Genomic DNA, 22,515 nt, shown 5'->3' with positions numbered 1-22,515 from the left:
AATGTTATATGCTTCTCCATTCTAAAAGAGTTCCACATAAAAAATTGATAAAATATCGTTTATGAATTTTAACGTGTACATTGGGGTAAGATTAGGATGCAGAGTGACTTTATAATGCAATCGACAGACTTAAATGCTGGAGAACATCACGGAAGTCTACCTGTTCGGCTGTCAGGACTTCCGTCTGGGATTCCTCCAAAGTCCTGAAACAACAGAAATAAACCATTGACAAACACACCTGTAGGGGTCACGCAAACATCTATTTATAAGTCCTTCACAGACTAGCTACAGGGGTCACACAAACCTCTGTAGGCATCACACACTGGTATCGGGATCGAAGAAACATTTATTCATAATGATACACCTTCACTCATTCACCCCTGAAGACACATTTGAACTCTTCCAATTAAAATGTTGGAATAGTTTATCATGAAATTTCAGGGGTGAATGAGTAAAGATAAAATAGGTACGACATTAATTGAAAAACTTCATCACACAAAACATTACTCAATTCATTAATTTTTTTAATTTTTCAAATACCCATGGAAAGAGGCTACTTTCTTTTTTCTAGCAAAACTTATCTAGCATGTTTTTACTGGAAAAAAACTAACAAAAAAACAACACTTTTTATCCTCAGCAATCAAACTTCAATCCAACTCTGTGTTATGGGCCTTGTTGCCGCGGTAACAGAACCCATTTCTCACCTTGACCTCATTGTAATAGGTCGTAAAACATTTCTGAAGTCTAGAAGTCCTGGTGGAGACTTATAACCAAAAAATTGTCGCCTGTGAGAATTGTACAGAAGAAGAAATTACAGAACCTGGCAATGTGACGGGATATTGTCTTCACAAGATACATATGTAAGGACCTTTAACCCTTTCACCCCTAGGTAGCTTTAGTAGACTCTATCATACATTTATCTGGATGAGTCCATTATTGTCTACAGTGGAGAAAGGATTAACGCTCATATAAAAGCAAACACCATATCAATATCAGATGCTGATGAAAAAAATTATAGTATTTTTTTAAAATTTAGATTATCTTCTCATTAATTTCAAAGTGCTCTGAACAACAGAATCCTGCAAAACTACTTGGAAAAAGAAGATTAAACGCTACAAACACTTGTGTTCAGAACTATTTAACCCATTCACCCCTAAAGTAACATTTGAACCTTACCAAATCACAGAATTCACAGACCGGGCAAGTCCATTTTAAATATGTAGGAGTGAATGAGTTAAAAAAACTGAAATGCTACATACACTTGTGTTCTGGTGACATCAGAGGTTTCTATGGTTTGCTGGACAGAAACCACTTGTTCCGATTCGACTGTCTGCGTAACTTCCTGTTGAATGATTTCTGTTGTTGAGAAAGTTTCCTCTTGAACGATTTCCTCTGCAAAATTGAGAAAAAAGGTCTCCTCAGATTTTCTTTGGACAATAACTATACCTCATTTTGGTTTTGAGAAAATCTTCATCAGATAGTTATAGATATCATTTCAGTATATTTTCTCCTAGAATATTTTCTTTCCATTTCCTTTCAATATTGAATTGACAAAATCATTTATGCTCTGATTTTCCTAAGCACACAGCAACAACCTTTTGTTCTGGAAAGAAATCTGATACAATCAGACATATAAAATTTCTTTCTCAATTTTTCTCATTTTTTTCTTTTTCTCCATGATTGAATTTCACATAAAATTACATACATGGAAAACATAGCAAGTAAGGATAAAGGCTCGAACATACCTGTCACTGTTAGTGCTGCTGTGGCGATAGCTTCACCAGCTTCGTTGACAGCTTTGACTGTATACCTGCCAGTGTCCTCTAGGAACACTTCAGGCAGTTCAAGAGTGCTCTCCCCTTCCTCACCCTCTGTGACCCTGTAGATCTCGTCAGTGGTGAGAACTTGGTCGTCATGGTGCCACGAAATGGTGGGGGCCGGCTTTCCTGTGACTTTCACGAAAAATTTGGCGGGTTCACCTTCCTTGGTAACCACGCTCTCGATCCTGGTCTCGAATCTTGGTGCGACCACTTCGACCTAAACAGAGTGATATATAGATGTGTTTAAGGATGAATGCTACCTTAATGTTATATGCTTCTCCATTCTAAAAGAGTTCCACATAAAAAATTGATAAAATATCGTTTATGAATTTTAACGTGTACATTGGGGTAAGATTAGGATGCAGAGTGACTTTATAATGCCATCGACAGACTTACATGCTGGAGAACATCACGGAAGTCTACCTGTTCGGCTGTCAGGACTTCCGTCTGGGATTCCTCCAAAGTCCTGAAACAACAGAAATAAACCATTGACAAACACACCTGTAGGGGTCACGCAAACATCTATTTATAAGTCCTTCACAAACACACCTGTAGGGGTCACGCAAACATCTATTTATAAGTCCTTCACAGACATAGCTACAGGTGTCACACAAACCTCTGTAGGCATCACACACTGGTATCGGGATCGAAGAAACATTTATTCATAATGATACACCTTCACTCATTCACCCCTGAAGACACATTTGAACTCTTCCAATTAAAATGTTGGAATAGTTTATCATGAAATTTCAGGGGTGAATGAGTAAAGATAAAATAGGTACGATAATATGATAATAAAATACTCCATATTTTAACGTCTGAGATAGACTTGACATTTCAAATCATAGTAATTGATACATCTCTTATGAATGATATCTTTACATAAAAAAAAATTCAATTAAATAAATGATCTATAAAATATGATGGTTCAACAAATGCATAAATCCTGCAAAAAAAGGAGAAGAATCCGTCTGATGAGGATGATTCTGAAATAAATTCCACTCACTGTTTTTGTAAAACTTCGCGGAAGTCTATTTGCTCGGCCTGGTAACCTTGGGTCCCTACCTTGGTTGTCCTATTGCAAACACAAGCAAACCATGCAACATGCAAAACCAATGCAATTTTACTGTTTCTAGACAATAAATATTTCTCTCCAATTTATAAGTAAATTGAAAATTTCGATATGATTATGACATTAACATTTCTCTTTAGATGTCATTGTGTTAGGTAAAAATTCATTAAAACTTAATTTCAACTCATTATGTTATCTAGTTTTACTTCATACTTCAAAGATCTTTCATTTTTTCATCAGAATTTTAGGTTCAAGAATGTTGATGTTCTTCTGTAAAATCTTTTTCTTCCAACATCTTATTCTGTAAGTATTACTTTTGGTAAAAATGTTGATATCAGAAAGAAATTGTTTGAAATTTAATTAAATATTAAATAAACTCTCTGTAATGTTTTTTTATTTTTTTGTTTGCATCGTTAGACAGGTAATCGTCTCATTCTCTCTGCCCTACGGCAGGGCGAAATACTTACACCTTTGTCTGTAAGGCATCGCGGTAGTCAACCTGCTCAGATTCGTAAGTGACCCCAACCTTTGTCGTTCTGTGTAACACAAACCACCATGCACATCACAATATAATTACATGCAAAACAAACATCAGTTCAAAACTTTTCAAAACAGTTTTTATTATCAATGAAAATCATTAAAACAATCCTATTTCAATTTTCTGTTCAGTATGTAATCCTTGAGTTCCTTCAACAGAGTTATTCCTAATTTAGAAAAAAAAAATCAGGATTTGTTCTCCCTTAAGAGTTGTCCTCTCTTTGGTCCTAATCTAGAGTTGTCCAGTCTTTGGTCCTAACCTAGAGCAGTTCTCTCTTTGGTCCTAACCTAGAGTTATCCCCCTGTGGTCCTCCTCTATAGTAAAAACTGTGTGATCTTATTCTATAGTTAACCCCCTTGCGGTCCCATTTTAGAGCTATTCCCCTTTAGTCCTATTCTAGAGTTACCCCCTTTGGTATTATTCTACAGTTATCCCCCTTTGGTCCTATTCTACAGTTACCCCCCTTTGGTCCTATTCTAGAGTTACCCCCCTTTGGTCCTATTCTAGAGTTACCCCCCTTTGGTCCCATTCTAGAGTTACCACCCTTTGGTCCTATTCTACAGTTACCCCCTTTAGTCCTATTCTAGAGTTACCCCCTTTGGTCCTATTCTAGAGTTACCCCCCTTGAACTATATAGATATCCTCTCTCAGTGCGTGGATTCTCTTTGCTTATCTCCCTTTGTTTAAGAAGTACTCACACTTCCCTCTGGAGCGTGTCTCTATAGTCCACCTGTTCTGAAGCATAGACTGTGCCGACCTTGGTATCGCTGTATCATCAAAACCATGCAAGTAAGACACACAATGAGAGCAAACATGCAAATTACATAATGAAAATAGGATTCGCTGATTAAAGCTCGCAGTAAAAGTCATTAACAGACCTGTTTTATAAATTCTGTTCAACATTTGTCTTTATAATGGTAAAGAGACATCCAATGATGATAGAGTGTACAAAATGTAATCGTGACTAAATGTGATATTTGGATACAATGGTTTATGAAATTAGTCTCATCTGCCGTTTAAAAGTAAAATTACATTTCTGATATTTGTTTTAAAGCTATGTCTATTTTGAAAAAAGGAATATCTTTCAAAACTAAAAAGCTAAAATTTGAATTTCTAACAAAACATTATTAACTACTTACACCTGGCGCTGAAGCGCATCTCTATAATCAACTTGTTCCGTGGCAAAAGACGTGCCCACCTTGGTTTGCCTATGTATGGAAGTTTGACATGCCAATCAGTAGAGCGTCATTTATCATGTTACGACACATAGTTTTATAATGTATTATTAGTTTTGGTATTTTATTTTATTCAAAGGACTTGCATCCATTTTAGCTACATTTTTTATGAAATATTAATAATGCTGTTTGATATTTTGAAATTTGGGAAAACTTTCTAGAACGAAAAAAAAGTTTCAACGTTCACTACTTACACCTGCTTTTGAAGAGCATCTCTGTGATCAACCTGTTCTGTCGCAAAGGTTGTTCCAACTTTGGTTTTCCTATTTCATCAAAGTTCATGCAGGTTAAAACACAGTCATGCAATGCATCGGAAAATAACCAGCAAGTAATTTATTCAGTCACTCAGAATGATTCAATCCGCTAACAAAGTTCTAAATTACCATTTTGGAAAATCTTCAGGTAAGAATCTGCAGACAGGTTGTTTTTGTTAGTTTCTTTTTTTTTTAAATCATTTATCATTTAATAACTTCTCAAAAAACTTATAAGCTTGTGCTAAAATGACTTAAATTTACTACTTACACCTGTCGCTGGAGCGCATCCCTATAATCCACCTGTTCCGCCTGATAGGACATGCCGACTTTGGTTTTCCTAACATGTTAAAGTTCATGCAAATTTGAAAATGTCCCATGACATACATTACATATATCACATGACAAAGTCACATGATGTATTTCTCATGACATAATTCCCTCCCCTTCATTTTATTTTAATATATTTTATGTATCCTTTTATTTCATCAAACTTATTTTTAATTATATTTGTTGAACCACATATAGAGCTATTTCCAAGCACTTTATGAAAAGTAGAGATAATTTTTACAGCTGACTTTGAGTTAATATTTTTTTCTTATTTTTTTAAAGGTTTCTTTCAGAAACCATTTGCTATACTCACACTTTGCTTTTGAGACTATCCCTAAAGTCTAATTGTTCTGCTCCAAAGGAAACCCCTTCCTTAGTCCGACTGTTACCAAGGCAATAACAAATCTCATTAGCATGCATGTCATACACACAAACACATGATCTCAGACACAAAAAACAATGATGTCATACACACAAAACAATGATGTAATATACAAATGACAAAATTACGCAAAATACACACATAAACGATGTTAGGATGGATAAAACTGGATGCTTATCATACCAGATCGGACAAATGTAATAGTGAACTAATAATTATTTTTTCATCAAAAACAAGTTTGTTCTGAGTTAAAGAACTGAGATATAGGAAAGAAAGACGAGTAATTTGTACAGGTGCACAGAGTGAGAGTGTGTCAACAGTTTCTGAAGGTAATTATCACATTGTAAGGGGTCCATACCCTTGAGAGTCAGGTACTTACACCTGTGATTTGAGTTTGTCACGGAAGTCGATTTGCTCAGGACCATGTGATACACCGACCTTCGTTTTCCTGTTCACAAATTTGATAACAATAAGTGAACTAAACTATTTATCGAAAATCTTGAGCTTCGCTTTCACTTAGCATTGGCCCAAATTGGTTATTTTTAACATTAAGCTATCTAATATACATGACACATTTAATGTTTATATGTGATGTTAGTTTTACTTTAACTAATTCCCTAAGTGATCCCATTTAGCTTGTTATTATTTAATACTTATTCATTATCTTTTCAATATATATACATTATTGTATATATGTAAAAACAAGAAATTGCAATCTGTTAAACTGTTTTGAAAATTTACCTAGATACTGATGGAAATTCCTTTTTGAAATCTCCCCCTAACAACCATTTTACTCACACTTCAGTTTTGAGATTTTCCCTGAAGTCCTTCTGTGCTGGTGCATGTTTTATTCCAACCCTGGTTTTTCTGTATAACACAATCACATGCTAATTACAACAACATGCAAGAAAGATAACCTCGTGGCAAATCATCAAAAATGCACATGAAACAAAAATGAAACAGAATTTAAAAATGTGCAATACATCCATTTATATTCATGCACACCATTGTAATACACATTCATGAAAACAAGATTTACTTCTTAAATTCATCCATGATATGAATAAATGGAGGCAACACAAAAACTATACTTCATTTATATAGCAAATAAAAGAAGGAATTTCAGTGGTCAATTGTTTTTTGGCTACCAACCAATCAATGCAGGCTATACAAATGATACATCCTGGTTTCTGCAAGGTGTAAAAATGAAGCTGATTTGTGAATTCTGTCAAAGCATGCTAGAAAAATAACAAAAGCTCCTTTTTACACAAATACTTTTGGTGTTGTTTATAAGGAAAATTCATTCCAAATATTGGACTAATTCGTTGTTAAATGATTGTGCTAATATAGAAGACAGGGTTTTTCATTGGTTGATATTTAAGCCAATAGAACACAAATATAACAGGCAAAGGAAAGATTGTTGATGTTTCCAAGGACATTTCATTCTCTGACATATTTAAAACCATTCAGGAAATAAATCCTAACAGGGGATTACATGTATTGGTTGTATATTTCAACGGACATCCAATCAGAAAACACGACAGGAAAGGTTGTTGATGATTCAAAGGACATTCAGTCAGGAAGACTATTTCATTGGTTGATGTATATATCCATTCAGGAAAAATATTCATAACGGGTGAATAATATTGGTTGTATATTTCCATAGACGTCCAATCAGAAAACACGACAGGAAAGGTTTTTGATGTTTCCAAGGACATTCAGACAGAGAGGCTATTTCATTGGTTGATATATTTAACCATTCAGGAAAAATATTCATAACGGGTGAATAATATTGGTTGTATATTTCGATTGACATCCAATCAGAAAACACGACAGGTATGGTTTGATTTTCTGACAACATCCAATCAAAGCAAGCGTTACAAAATACAGGTGTCACCAACGCATTTCTCTGGTGTAGTAACTCACACTTCCTTTAGATGAGCTCTGAAATCCACTTGTGGTTTTGGCTTTTTTAATTTGAAGCCCACCCTGGTTTTCCTGTGAGTGGACAGCATTAATGAAATTTATGATTTTAATTATCGGATCACTGTTATGGCACATCACTTTTATTTTAGATTTTAGTCACGTGACCATAATCCAAACTGTAATTTGTTAATCACTTACAATTCCGGAATTTCATAAATAAAATTGCTAAAAATCAACTGTTTCCAAATATTCAATTTTACGACTGTAACAATGCAAGTCTGTTAGCTTCTGCTTGGAATAATGAACTCAAATTCAACCCTTTCACCACTGTAGACCATAATGGACTCATCCACATCAATACATGGTAGAGTCTACTAAAGTTACATAGGGGTGAAAGGGTTAATTCCATTGTGAACAATAAGTGATTTACAAAATTACATTAAGTTAGTTCAGTGGATGATTTTACCTCGTAATGAACTAAAATCAAGTGTATTATAATTACAGGGCTAATAAACTAAAATAATATTTCAAAAAATAAATAATTTGTGAAGTTAGAGATAAACAGTTCATTAGTAATTCACACAGTCTAAATCTAAGTTAGAGAAACTGAAATTGAAATTGCAACAAATATTAATGGAAAATAATAAAACTGAAATATCTCGCATCTAATTTCTAGCTAAATTAGTTAAGCACACATCTAGAAAAAGAGAAAAAAATGGTTAAGTTAAAATAACAATCTTTGTACCATTTATTCAAACTTAATCAGTTGAATCAAGAGCAGGTACCTACCACTTACTGCCAGGTCAACATCCTCTCTAACCAAAGCTTTGATAAATTATACTCTTTAACAGATTAAAAATACATCATGCAGTACTTACACTTCTTTTTTGAGACTATCACGGAAGTCTGTCGTCTTGGGTCCTTCGTCTAGACAAACAAAACAGAAATTATTTCTATCTTTATAAGCACTACTTATACATGATATGTTGTGAAAAATTCTAAAATAAGAACTTGTTTTCTGTCTACTCAAGAATATTCCATAAAATACCCTGCAAAGCTGTTTCCACCAGCAGTGTTCTTCGGCCAAATAATGAACTCCGCTGACTAACTATCGTGTCATGGAGGTAAAGAAGTAGACTGATATAGGCATAGCCTGTTGTCTGATTCTTTTGTCACTACTGTTCTAATATCTTCTTTAATGTTAACTTATATGTTTGTATTATATATGTATTGTCAATAAAATACTTTTAAAATTGAAAAAATGGAGGTAAACCTTTATAATAAAATACCTTGTAAAGCTGTTTCAGCCAGCAGTAAATGTATCAAGTGTTCTGCGTAAAAATAATGAACTCCCCTGACCTATTCTTCTGTCAGTAACGTAGATATTATCCCCCAACCCACCCTCCTTTCGCGGAGATACCTACCTCTGACGAGGAGCGAGACAGACACATTGGCGTCGCCTTCCTCGTTGGACGCTCTGACTTTGTATGTGCCAGCGTCACCCAATGTGACCTGGTTCAGTGTCAGACTGGTGTGGTAGGTGTTCTCCTCAGGTAGAGGGGCTGTCTCCACACTGTATTTGTCTGACGAGGAAATAATGGCTCCCTCCCGTGTCCACATAATCTGTAACAGAATTCAATAATCACGTCTTTAATATCAAGAACAGATTCATCAATTTACTGAGTGACTCGACTCTTAAATGTGTCATCTTTCTGAATAAATCTACTGGCATTACATTAAGATACGTCTCTAGTCTTTCATTCTGCTTTTTTCTGTACATTCTGAAATATTTGCATTATTTCATATTTCGTTTGGTTGTGTTTTACATCCAATTACAGCTACGGTCATTTAAGAACGTGCAAAGAAGGTGGTGGAGGAAAGCTGAAGTACCTGGAGAAAAACCACCGACCCGAGTCAGTACCTTTTTCAAATTAACACAATTCATTTTTCAATATTAATATGATACATTGTATTTATAACAAAATAAAAAGAAGAATATTTGTTTCTACTATTCGACCACTCTACTTACATCTGGCTGTGGTAAAGCTCTGACCACGGCCTCAAAGTGAACAGTTGACCCGGTCTCCACGTTCTGGAATTTGGGTTTCTTATCAAAGTAGGGGGGAATGCCAGTGATAATCTCTTCAGCAGGCACTGAAAAATTTCAAATAACGTCAAAATTCCAGATACAAAACATCAGATGAAAGTAGCAGCCTCTCTAAACCGTGATAAACATTGATGTTTCTCTACTTCAGTTGATTACTGTTGTCCAGTAAATCTCGCTCTTGTCTAGTATCATGCTTTTCCGTTTTTATTTAAGATTTTCTGTCAGTAAAATTATCTTTAGTTTGAGATTTTTTGCAGGGTATACTAATGATATTTACGACACATAAGGTACTGTACAGTTTTAATTCAAATATACAAATTTTTCAAATAATTGTCTAAAGTTTCATTCCTATATAGCTGATGGTATATTATCTTACCATGTGAAATAACGTCATTCGGCATGATTGAACATAAACTTTTATCTAATCAGAGCAGACGCGGTTGGTGACCTAATAGCGTAGCCTTTGGTGCTATATTTTTCAAGAATGTCACGCATGATAACAAGACTGAGTGCTATTTTTAATGGGCTACTCACTCAATGCAATTCTAGTTTTCTGGCTAAAGCAAATCTATCTTATTAACCTATCACGTGTCCAATAGTGGCTTTGCACAGCTAGCAATATACAAACCTTCTATAATGAGCTCTGCTGATGTCGTGGCAGAGCCAAGCTCGTTCTTGGCCACGACTATGTATTTTCCGCCGTCCTCCACGTAAACATCAGGGATCTCCAGTACAGTAAGGTTATCTTCGTAGGAGATACTGAATTCTTCACAAGTTGTGAGCGCTTCTTTATCTTTGTACCATGTGACCTCTGGGCGGGGATGGCCCTCGACGATGCACTGGAAGCGTGCGCTGCCACCATCCTTGGACGTGATGTCCTCAAGTTGTTGGACGATTTCTGGTGCTGTGCGTTCCTCAAGAATTTCAGCAGCTGTACAAAATGTAACAAATCTTGCTTAACATTTTGAATAAATATTTAGACAGAATTTCTAAAACATATATGACTTCTTTTATTTTTGTATTTTATTCAAAAAGCTTTGAGTGACTAAATACAACTACTTTCTAAATCCTTAATGCAAATTTTCAAAATGAGTTTTTTTATAACATCTGAAATATGTACAAAATTCCTATTTTTTCTTTCCTTAGATATTAAATTTGCTGTAATTTAAGTTATAAATTTCAATCTTTGGAAAAAGAAGTTCATTTTTTTTTTTTTTTTTCGTTAAGCTGCTGTTACTATAATCAGGTTTTGAAAAACTTGGCCCTATAACCAGATGTTTCTCAAGTACTACAGTAACTACTACTTACTGACAAGTTCTGGTGATTTGGGTTTAACAACCTCATCAGGAGCAGGAGATTTCTCTTCTTCAGATACAGCATCCTTCTCTTCTTCTAAAACAACGAAATACATAAAAACATAAATAAGAAGATATAAATAGATGCCAATATATCAATATGAAATATATGTCAATATTTTTATTTTTGATTTGATTAAAAAAGGTAAATATCATATAAAAGAACATTTGAAAAAAAATATTCCCTGTACCTGCCATCAAAATTTTTACCAAATCTTACAGAACATGTTCACTGGGTTTACTTTTAGAGTTATTGCCCTTTCCTGCTTTCATAAGATTTTCCTTCCTTTAGAGTTGTTGCCTGTGATAAAAAAAAATCTTCCTGTATAAACACTATTCACAGTTTTTCAGAGTTATTGCCCTTACCTGCTGTCACAAGTTTTTCTTTTTCAGATAGAACCTGTTCAATAGTAAGTTCTGCTTCAATTTCTTCTTTGGTTTCTACGGAGACAAAAGCATAATTAAGATTATTAAACTGTATTTTCAAGGAAAATATACACTATCAACTAAGTAAGATGACAATTGATGTGATATTCAATGAAGTTTTTGAAGTATTAATAGATTTTAATAGTTCATGCACAACGTTCCACACATGCAAATTATTCCATTCATACAAGTTAATGTTTTATTGTCATATATTTTATATGATTTCAAAGTTTATACATCTGTTTCTATGAAGATTTATCAACTTGTATGACAGGTCAATATCCCTATTCAACTTCAATAGACTCTGCCAATAGTTTGGTCCGGTCTATTTTGTGTCTGTAGGGATGGGTGCCTATAGGTATGTTGATAAATTTTCATAGCTGACAGTGACAATATTAAAACAATATCAGAATATACAATTGTCTAACTAAAAACAAAACTAAATTAATAATCACACTGCTCTATATAGATCTAATAAATTGGCTGAACAAAAACTAACATTGTAGTAAAAATACACTAGCTTTCTATAGAATTGTTATCTTAAATTATTATTTTCTAAATAATTAATTGAAGTTATTTTCTAAACAATTAAGTTTAAGTAAGCATGATATATATGACTAATAGTAACAGCAACTATTACAGGAAAAAATGGTTACAGTATAAATCTGTTACAGCAAAACATTGTTAAATTAAATATTAATGAATTCACAAACTATTTTGACACCTGCATCCCCTATATTTGTACAATGAAACAGCCCATTATTTTATCTGGATGAATCCTATTGAACAGAATAGGGGGCGACAGTGTCAAAATGTATTCACTAGCTGATAAAATCTATATATTCAATATATCTACAGAAATAATTAATAAATTAATCCACATGGTTAAACTTTGACATAAATGGTTAAAAGAAAATGGAAGGAAAGAAAAAGTGCAGTGAAATAATTAAAAACAGTTACAAAATTTCACTTATTTTACAAAATGTTTGCTCTCCAAAACAGTTAAGTTTTCAGGAGATTTTGTAAAATGAACAAAGTTTATCCATGAAGAATAAAACCTATTCAATCAAACAATTTAAAAAATCATAATATAATCATAATAATTAAACAAAATATGTTAATTCCAAAAATGTTTCTAAAGCTGTATGTCATGCCTTGAGCAACTAGAAAACCATCTGTTCAAAACATGCTTCCACCCCTTTATGATGACAATAGACTCTTCTATCCACTTTTGTGGTAAGGTCTAATGTTGTTTGTAGGGGAGAAAGGTTAATATAAAAGTGTCAGCTATCTTAAACCAAACAAGGCAGATACTCCTGTATTTTAGTTTAAATTGATTTTTATTTTTATTTTTCAAATCTGAATTTGTTATAGCCTAGATTTAAGATGATTTATAATTCAACACCATATATCCTAGTAGTGTTAAATCAATGTTTCTGAAGATCTTTAGTAAATGATACCCTATTTGGTTTTCAGCAAAAAATATTAAGTGATAACTAATGTAAATTAAAAAAAAAAATATCCAAAAGATGTTTTCATGCCAAAGAAAAGTTTCATATAGCATGCTATGTATCTGTTGGCATTTAAAAAAACCCTTTCAAAAGTCGTATACACAAAACAAATTTCATACGAAAATATCTTCTCCAAAAACCCATTCCCTTACTTCCATTTAGAAAATGAAATAAAACTAACAGAATTATATTGGCACACACTTGAGCCTCAGTTATCCAGCCACTTCCCCGTAAAACGTGTAAGATGCTGACATGGCTGTATGACTTGGACAATTTCCTATAGAAAACAGGTAACAGTGTGACATCCAGGATTCTTGTGGCTAGATAAACAAGGCCCAAATCTGTCCATAAACTAACACTTCATATCTGTCCAACCCTTCAAATTTAAACCGCTAAACAAAAGCTGTTCAAACCCAAGGTCTATTTTTTCACTAAATTTTCTGCAGATTGTGATATTCACTAAATTTTCTGCAGATTGTGATATTTGATCATTTTTCTACTATGAAGGAAAAAGAGATTTTTCCGAAATGCATAAACAAGAGTTTTTCTACAAGTGAAATATGTAAATAATGACATCATTAATATGTTAATAACGTAGTCTAAACATTGTCATCAAAACAAGACAGAATTAGTTATAACCGCGAAACAATACAATGTACCATATCAGTGCCATGTGTTTAACAACCAATGGTCCATTCTCCGAGCTCAGAATGGAGCGTTCTCATTGGCTGGGCTCAATATAATGCTGTGAACTGATTGGTGCATAGTAACAACGTCATATCGTACCCTGACCTCTGGAGAAATTATTTGTATTTTAATCTTAAGTCAGATGATGTTTTCTAGGTGACTTCGGATTAAAATCTTCTTTTTACTCCAGAAATAAGAGCTTAATGTAAGTAATTTTGAGATTTCCTGAACTCAAACATCCGACCAACAATGGTACTTTCAATGACCTTGAAATTTTAACAAAGGTAAAATGAAATAGAAATATTGTCGAGACCCATGCACATTTTTACATTCATAGTTTCAGAATTAAAAAAAAAATAAATGTATTAATTTCCATTTTTTTGGTCACCAAAAATATTGAAATGGTTACTTAAATATACAATATATCGAAAGACTCGTATGAATGAACAATAATTTTTAATTAATAATATTACTTAATATGTCGAATAGACAAGGTCACAAAAAGTACAACATTGATACTAAATAATTCACCATCTCGAGTGATAATCGTATTTTAATTCTAAAGAAACAATTATATTTTATGCATACTATCAATGGTTTTAAAATCTTGAAGAATATTACGCTTTGAATGAACTGTAGTTTTTTCCCCAACTTACCATGTTTTTTCAGATACCGTCAGTAATCCAGTTTGAATCAATTTTACATACTTGACTGGCCAAACAGTATTTACTGTATTTTTTTATAATAATAATTGGTTTAACCCAAAATGATGATAATATAACAGTTTCTTTTATGAACACAAGAACTAAGAACTATCACTCAAGATTATACTCAGTCTTAACCTATTCACCCCTAAAGTCACATTTGAACCTTACCAACTCAAAGATTAGGCAAGTCTGGTTTAAACATGTAGGGGTGAATGAGTTAAATGGTTGGATGTAAATATTGAAATCAGGAGAAGCTATCAATTCTGGGGGCATGTCTGACATCAACATCCTGTGTCAATTTCAATCCGGGTGATTTGTGATGACAACATGGTCAGACCACTAGAACCACTAAGATCCAAACACCAGCTACCACCTGTCACCCCTCCAGTCCTCCAATAGCCTCAACTCCATGGTCTGTACCATACTATTGTGAATGGAGGGGTAACAGGTTGGAATAGAATAATTAAAGACTATGATAGCAGAAGTATTGAAGAAAAATATGGCCAGGATTTTTTTTTGTCCTAATAAATTTGATGTAATATTTGTTTTCTTAATATTTGAAAATGTTTCAGTGAATCATTTTTGATGGATCTTAAGGATTCTGTAGTCATTCCAAAGCATATTTGATTTGAGAATTCCAAAGCCCATCTAATTTTCTTTAAATGGTGAAAAACTGAAATTGACAGCAGAACACTGACATTGAAATATTATCATAAAATTATCTTTAATATATTGATGGGTAATTAGAGTCATCATTCATCAAATCAAAAGCTTTCCTGAATAAAAGAACGTAAAGTTGGTGTGACTTTTTTTTTTCTCAAACTGCAGCTGGCCATACGCGTACAAGACAAATAGTTATATCCATAAGCAAGTGACAAAAAATGGTGCCATTCTAATAAAGAGCTTAGCGACAGACCAACAGTAACCACGGTAACACTTGTACCTGACTCATCAAGCATAATAAGCTGGCTTGCTCCCATGGTGGTGTCTCCATCTAGCTGTATCTCAGGGGCAGATAACCCAAACTGTGATACCACATCCTGTGATAAACCTATTTCCTCAGAAATGACAGTTTCTGGAGTTTTTGCTTCCTGTTTTATTTCCTCAGGAGCCTCAATAATATCTAGTCCAGCTGATATCTCTTCTGTAGACTTGGTTTCTCCTGGAGCCTCAAAGATCACAAGACCTGCAGAAACATCCTCAGTGGTGTCAACAGGGGTTTCTGTAATGACAAGTTCCTCAGAAACCTCCTCCTTGGTTTCAACAGTGACTTCTATTTCCTCTGGTATTTCCTTTTTGGTTTCCTCTGGAGCCTCAACAATATCAAGTCCAGCAGAGATTTCCTCAGTAGATTTAGGTTCTTCAGGAGCCTCCGAGATGGCAAGATCTGCAGAAACATCTTCAGTGGTGTCAACAGGGGTTTCTGTAATGACAAGTTCCTCAGAAACCTCCTCCTTGGTTTCAACAGTGACTTCTATTTTCTCTGGTATTTCCTCTTTGGTTTCCTCTGGAGCCTCAACAATATCAAGTCCAGCAGAGATTTCCTCAGTAGATTTAGGTATTTCAGGAGCCTCAGAAATCACAAGACCTGCAGAAACATCCTCAGTGGTGTCAACAGGGGTTTCTGTAATGACAAGTTCCTCAGAAACCTCTTCCTTGGTTCCAATGGAAACTACTACTTCTTCTGGCTTTTCCTCCTGGGTTTCCTCTGGAGCCTCAACAATATCAAGTCCAGCAGAGATTTCCTCCAAAGATTTAGGTTCTTCAGGAGCCTCAGAGATGACAAGACCCGCAGAAACATCCTCAGTGGTGTCAACAGGGGTTTCTGTAATTATTACTTCGGTTTTGACAGAGAGTACAATTTCCTCTGGTATTTCCTCCTTGGTTTCCTCAGGAGCTTCTGAGATCACAAGACCTGCAGAAACATCCTCAGTGGTGTCAATAGGGGTTTCTGCAATGACAAGTTCCTCAGAAACCTCTTCCTTGGTTTCTAAGAGAGTACAAGTTCCTCTGGTATTTCCTCCTGGGTTTCCTGGGGAACTTCTGAGATCACAAGACCTGCAGAAACATCCTCAGTGGTGTCAATAGGGGTTTCTGCAATGACAAGTTCCTCAGAAACCTCTTCCTTGGTTTCGACAGAGAGTACAAGTTCCTCTGGTATTTCCTCCTGGGTTTCCTGGGGAACTTCTGAGATCACAAGACCTGCAGAAACATCCTCAGTGGTGTCAATAGGGGTTTCTGCAATGACAAGTTCCTCAGAAACCTCTTCCTTGGTTTCGACAGAGACTACAATTTCCTCTGGTATTTCCTCCTTGGTTTCCTCAGGAGCTTCTGAGATCACAAGACCTGCAGAAACATCCTCAGTGGTGTCAATAGGGGTTTCTGCAATGACAAGTTCCTCAGAAACCTCTTCCTTGGTTTCGACAGAGACTACAATTTCCTCTGGTATTTCCTCCTTGGTTTCCTCAGGAGCTTCTGAGATCACAAGACCTGCAGAAACATCCTCAGTGGTGTCAATAGGGGTTTCTGTAATGACAAGTTCCTCAGAAACCTCTTCCTTGGTTTCGACAGAGAGTACAAGTTCCTCTGGTATTTCCTCCTGGGTTTCCTGGGGAACTTCTGAGATCACAAGACCTGCAGAAACATCCTCAGTGGTGTCAATAGGGGTTTCTGTAATGACAAGTTCCTCAGAAACCTCTTCCTTGGTTTCGACAGAGAGTACAAGTTCCTCTGGTATTTCCTCCTGGGTTTCCTCGGGCACTTCTGAGATCACAAGACCTGCAGAAAAATCCTCAGTGGTGTCAACAGGGGTTTCTGTAATGACAAGTTCCTCAGAAACCTCTTCCTTGGTTTCTAAAGAGAGTACAAGTTCCTCTGGTATTTCCTCCTGGGTTTCCTCGGGCACTTCTGAGATCACAAGATCTGCAGAAACATCCTCGGTGGTGTCAACAGAGGTTTCTGTAATGACAAGTTCCTCAGAAACCTCCTCCTTGGTTTCCATAGAGAAAACAATTTCTTCTGGAATTTCCTCTTTGGTTTCCTCAGGAGCCTCAACAATATCAAGTCCAGCAGATATTTCCTCTGTAGATTTAGGTTTTTCAGGAGCCTCAGAGATGACAGGACCTGCAGAAACATCCTCAGTGGTGTCAACAGGGGTTTCTGTAATGACAAGTTCCTCAGAAACCTCCTCCTTGGTTTCAACAGTGACTACTACCTCTTCTGGTATTTCCTCTTTGGTTTCCTCAGGAGCCTCAATAATATCAAGTCCAGCAGAGATTTCCTCCGTAGATTTAGGTTCTTCAGGAGCCTCCGAGATGGCAAGATCTGCAGAAACATCTTCAGTGGTGTCAACAGGGGTTTCTGTAATGACTAGTTCCTCAGAAACCTCTTCCTTGGTTTCGACAGAGAGTACAAGTTCCTCTGGTATTTCCTCCTCGGTTTCCTCGGGAACTTCTGAGATCACAAGACCTGCAGAAACATCCTCAGTGGTGTCAACAGGGGTTTCTGTAATGACAAGTTCCTCAGAAACCTCCTCCTTGGTTTCCATAGAGAAAACAATTTCTTCTGGAATTTCCTCTTTGGTTTCCTCAGGAGCCTCAACAATATCAAGTCCAGCAGAGATTTCCTCAGGAGATTTAGGTTTTTCAGGAGCCTCAGAGATGGCAAGATCTGCAGAAACATCTTCAGTGGTGTCAACAGGGGTTTCTGTAATGACAAGTTCCTCAGAAACCTCTTCCTTGGTTTCAATGGAAACTACTACTTCTTCTGGCTTTTCCTCCTGGGTTTCCTCTGGAGCCTTAACAATATCAAGTCCAGCAGAGATTTCCTCAGTAGATTTAGGTTCTTCAGAAGCCTCAGAAATGACAAGATCTGCAGAAACATCCTCAGTGGTGTCAACAGGGGTTTCTGTAATGACAAGTTCCTCAGAAACCTCTTCCTTGGTTTCAATGGAAATTACTATTTCTTCTGGCTTTTCCTCCTGGGTTTCCTCGGGAGCCTCAACAATATCAAGTCCACCAGACATTTCCTCAGTGGATTTTGTTTCTTCAGGAGCCTCAGAGATGACCAGATCCGCAGACAAATCCTCAATTTTGTCTACAGGGGTTTCTGTAATGACAAGTTCCTCAGAAACCTCTTCCTTGGTTTCGACAGAGACTACAATTTCCTCTGGTATTTCCTCCTTGGTTTCCTCGGGAGCTTCTGAGATCACAAGACCTGCAGAAACATCCTCAGTGGTGTCAACAGGGGTTTCTGTAATGACAAGTTCCTCAGAAACCTCTTCCTTGTCTTCTAGAGAGAGTACAAGTTCCTCTGGTATTTCCTCCTGGGTTTCCTCGGGAACTTCTGAGATCACAAGACCTGCAGAAACATCCTCAGTGGTGTCAACAGATGTTTCTGTAATGACAAGTTCCGCAGAAACCTCCTCCTTGGTTTCAAAAGTGACTTCTACTTCTTCTGGTATTTCCTCCTTGGTTTCCTTTGGAGACGCAATGTTGTCAAGTTCAGCAGTGATTTCCTCAGTTGATTGAGGTTCTTCAGGAGCCTCAGAGATGACAAGACCTTCAAAAACATCCTCAGTGGTGTCAACAGGGGTTTCTGTAATTATTACTTCCTCAGAAACCTCCTCCTTGGTTTCCACAGTTAATGCTTCTTCCTCAGGAGCTTCTTTGACAATCTGTATCTCAACTTCTGAAACTTGTAGATCTAAGGTGACTTCCTCTGTTTTTCCAGTGTCTTCTGTAGTAACATCAATTTCAGTCACATCCTCAGTTGGTTGTGTTTCCTCAGCAAGCTTGATTTCTGAGATTGCCTGTTTATCTATTTGAGAAACTTCCAGTTTCATCGTGAATTCCTCTGTTTTTCCAGTGTCTTCTTTAGTAACATCAATTTCAGTCACATCCTCTGTTGGTTGGGTTTCTTCAGCAAGCTGGATTTCTGACATTGCCTGTTTATCTATTTGAGAAACTTTCAGTTCCATTGTGACATCCTCTGTTTTTCCAGTGTCCTCCTTAGTAACATCAATTTCAGTCACATCCTCTGTTGGTTGGGTTTCTTCAGCAAGCTGGATTTCTGAGATTGTCTGTTTGTCCACTTGAGAAACTTCCAGTTTCATTGTGACATCCTCTGTTTTTCCTGTGTCTTCTTTAGTTACATCAATTTCTGTCACATCCTCAGTTGGTTGGGTTACCTCTGTAACCTTGATTTCTAAGATTGCCTGTTTGTCCACTTGAAAAACTTCCAGTTTCATTGTGACATCCTCAGTTTTTCCTGTGTCTTCTTTAGTAACATCAATTTCTGTCACATCCTCAGCTGGTCGAGTTTCCTCTGCAACTTCGATTTCTGAGATTGCCTGTTTATCTATTTGAGAAACTTTCAGTTCCATTGTGACATCCTCTGTTTTTCCAGTGTCCTCCTTAGGAACATCAATTTCAGTCACAGCCTCTGCTGGTTGGGGTTCTTCAGCAAGCTGGATTTCTGAGATTGCCTGTTTATCTATTTGAGAAACTTTCAGTTCCATTCTGACATCCTCTGTTTTTCCAGAGTCTTCTTTAGTTACATCAATGTCTGTCACATCCTCTGTTGGGTGAGTTTCCTTTGTAACCTTGATTTCTGAGATCGCCTGTTTGTCCACTTGAGAAACTTCCAGTTCCATTGTGACTTCTTCTGTTTTTCCAGTGTCCTCCTTAGTAACATCAATTTCAGTCACATCCTCCGTTGGTTGGGTTTCTTCAGCAAGCTGGATGTCTGAGATTGTCTGTTTGTCCACTTGAGAAACTTCCAGTTTCATCGTGAATTCCTCTGTTTGTTTCATTTTGACATCCTCTGTTTTTCCAGTGTGTTCTTTAGTAACATCAATTTCTGTCACGATTGTCTGTTTGTCCACTTGAGAAACTTCTAGTAGTGTCCTCCTTAGTAACATTAATTTCAGTCACATCCTCTGTTTGTTGGGTTTCTTCAGCAAGCTTGATTTCTGAGATAGCCTGTTTATCTATTTGAGAAACTTTCAGTTCCATGGTGACATCCTCTGTTTTCCCAGTTTCCTCCTTAGTAACATCAATTTCAGTCACATCCTCTGTTGGTTGAGTTTCCTTTGTAACCTTGATTTCTGAGATCGCCTGTTTGTCCACTTGAGAAACGTCCAGTTTCATTGTGGCTTCTTCTGTTTTTCCAGTGTCTTCTGTAGTAACATCAATTTCAGTCACATCCTCTGGTGGTTGGGTTTCTTCAGCAAGCTGGATTTCTGAGATTGTCTGTTTGTGCACTTGAGAAACTTCCAGTTTCATCGTGAATTCCTCTGTTTGTTTCATTTTGACATCCTCTGTTTTTCCAGAGTCTTCTTTAGTTACATCAATTTCCGTCACATCCTCAGTTGGTTGGGTTACCTCTGTAACCTTGATTTCTGAGATCGCCTGTTTGTCCACTTGAGAAACTTCCAGTTTCATCGTGAATTCCTCTGTTTGTTTCATTTTGACATCCTCTGTTTTTCCAGTGTGTTCTTTAGTAACATCAATTTCTGTCACGATTGTCTGTTTGTCCACTTGAGAAACGTCCAGTTTCATTGTGGCTTCTTCTGTTTTTCCAGTGTCTTCTTTAGTTACATCAATGTCTGTCACATCCTCTGTTGGTTGAGTTTCCTTTGTAACCTTGATTTCTGAGCTTGCCTGTTTGTCCACTTGAGAAACTTCCAGTTCCATTGTGACTTCTTCTGTTTTTCCAGTGTCTTCTTTAGTTACATCAATGTCTGTCACATCCTCTGTTGGGTGAGTTTCCTTTGTAACCTTGATTTCTGAGATCGCCTGTTTGTCCACTTGAGAAACTTCCAGTTTCATCGTGAATTCCTCTGTTTGTTTCATTTTGACATCCTCTGTTTTTCCAGTGTGTTCTTTAGTAACATCAATTTCTGTCACGATTGTCTGTTTGTCCACTTGAGAAACTTCTAGTAGTGTCCTCCTTAGTAACATTAATTTCAGTCACATCCTCTGTTTGTTGGGTTTCTTCAGCAAGCTGTATTTCTGAGATTGTCTGTTTGTCCACTTGAGAAACTTCTAGTAGTGTCCTCCTTAGTAACATTAATTTCAGTCACATCCTCTGTTTGTTGGGTTTCTTCAGCAAGCTGGATGTCTGAGATTGTCTGTTTGTCCACTTGAGAAACTTCCATTTTCATTGTGACTTCCTCTGTTTTTCCAGTGTCTTCTTTAGTAACATCGATTTCTGTCACATCTTCTGTTGGTTGAGTTTCTTCAGCAAGCTTGATTTCTGAGATTGCCTGTTTGTCCACTTGAGAAACTTCCAGTTTCATTGTGACTTCCTCTGTTTTTCCAGTGTCTTCTTTAGTTACATCAATTTCTGTCACATCCTCAGTTGGTTGAGTGTCCTCTGTAACCTTGATTACTGAGATTGCCTGTTTGTCCACTTGAGAAACTTCCAGTTTCATTGTGACTTCCTCTGTTTTTCCAGTGTCTTCTTTAGTTACATCAATTTCTGTCACATCCTCAGTTGGTTGGGTTTCTTTAGCAAGCTTGATTTCTGAGATTGCCTGTTTGTCCACTTGAGAAACTTCCAGTTTCATTGTGACTTCCTCTGTTTTTCCAGTGTCTTCTTTAGCTACATCAATTTCTGTCACATCCTCAGTTGGTTGGGTTTCTTTAGCAAGCTTGATTTCTGGGATTGCCTGTTTGTCCACTTGAGAAACTTCCAGTTTCAATGTGACTTCCTCTGTTTTTCCTGTGTCTTCTTTAGTAACATCAATTTCAGTCACATCCTCTGTTGGTTGTGTTTCCTCAGCAAGCTTGATTTCTGAGATTGCCTGTTTGTCCACTTGAGAAACTTCCAGTTTCATTGTGACTTCTTCTGTTTTTCCAGTGTCTTCTTTAGTTACATCAATTTCTGTCACATCCTCAGTTGGTTGAGTTTCCTCAGTAACTTTGATTTCTGAGATTGCCTTTTTGTCCACTTGAGAAACTTCCAGTTTCATTGTGACTTCTTCTGTTTTTCCAGTGTCTTCTTTAGTTACATCAATGTCTGTCACATCCTCTGTTGGTTGAGTTTCCTCTGTAACCTTGATTTCTGAGATTGCCTGTTTGTCCACTTGAGAAACTTCCAGTTCCATTGTGACTTCTTCTGTTTTTCCAGTGTCCTCCTTAGTAACATCAATTTCAGTCACATCT

General features: G+C 36.4%; 1 protein-coding gene across 1 annotated transcript in view; it reads right to left on the bottom strand.

The window, feature by feature from the left end:
• Positions 1–22,515, bottom strand: part of LOC110458512 (titin-like) — a 483,136-nt gene that overhangs the window by 275,594 nt on the left and 185,027 nt on the right. Inside the window, exons 104-123 of the mRNA XM_021510245.1 lie at positions 11,383–11,457; positions 10,970–11,053; positions 10,290–10,592; positions 9,584–9,708; positions 8,979–9,177; positions 8,433–8,481; positions 7,555–7,626; positions 6,427–6,495; positions 6,008–6,076; positions 5,560–5,628; positions 5,188–5,256; positions 4,860–4,928; positions 4,570–4,638; positions 4,129–4,197; positions 3,360–3,428; positions 2,827–2,895; positions 2,217–2,286; positions 1,746–2,037; positions 1,260–1,392; positions 134–203 (exon numbers count right to left, since the gene is read on the bottom strand). Of these exons, the coding sequence (XP_021365920.1) occupies positions 134–203; positions 1,260–1,392; positions 1,746–2,037; positions 2,217–2,286; positions 2,827–2,895; positions 3,360–3,428; positions 4,129–4,197; positions 4,570–4,638; positions 4,860–4,928; positions 5,188–5,256; positions 5,560–5,628; positions 6,008–6,076; positions 6,427–6,495; positions 7,555–7,626; positions 8,433–8,481; positions 8,979–9,177; positions 9,584–9,708; positions 10,290–10,592; positions 10,970–11,053; positions 11,383–11,457 (2,093 nt within the window). The remainder of the gene's footprint in view (positions 1–133; positions 204–1,259; positions 1,393–1,745; positions 2,038–2,216; positions 2,287–2,826; positions 2,896–3,359; positions 3,429–4,128; positions 4,198–4,569; positions 4,639–4,859; positions 4,929–5,187; positions 5,257–5,559; positions 5,629–6,007; positions 6,077–6,426; positions 6,496–7,554; positions 7,627–8,432; positions 8,482–8,978; positions 9,178–9,583; positions 9,709–10,289; positions 10,593–10,969; positions 11,054–11,382; positions 11,458–22,515) is intronic.

Source organism: Mizuhopecten yessoensis, unplaced genomic scaffold (assembly GCF_002113885.1).
Source record: "Mizuhopecten yessoensis strain PY_sf001 unplaced genomic scaffold, ASM211388v2 scaffold9639, whole genome shotgun sequence".
NCBI classification, from domain to species: Eukaryota; Metazoa; Mollusca; class Bivalvia; order Pectinida; family Pectinidae; genus Mizuhopecten; species Mizuhopecten yessoensis.
Note: the sequence above shows the minus strand (reverse complement) of the source record. Positions and strands in the feature narration are given on the sequence as shown.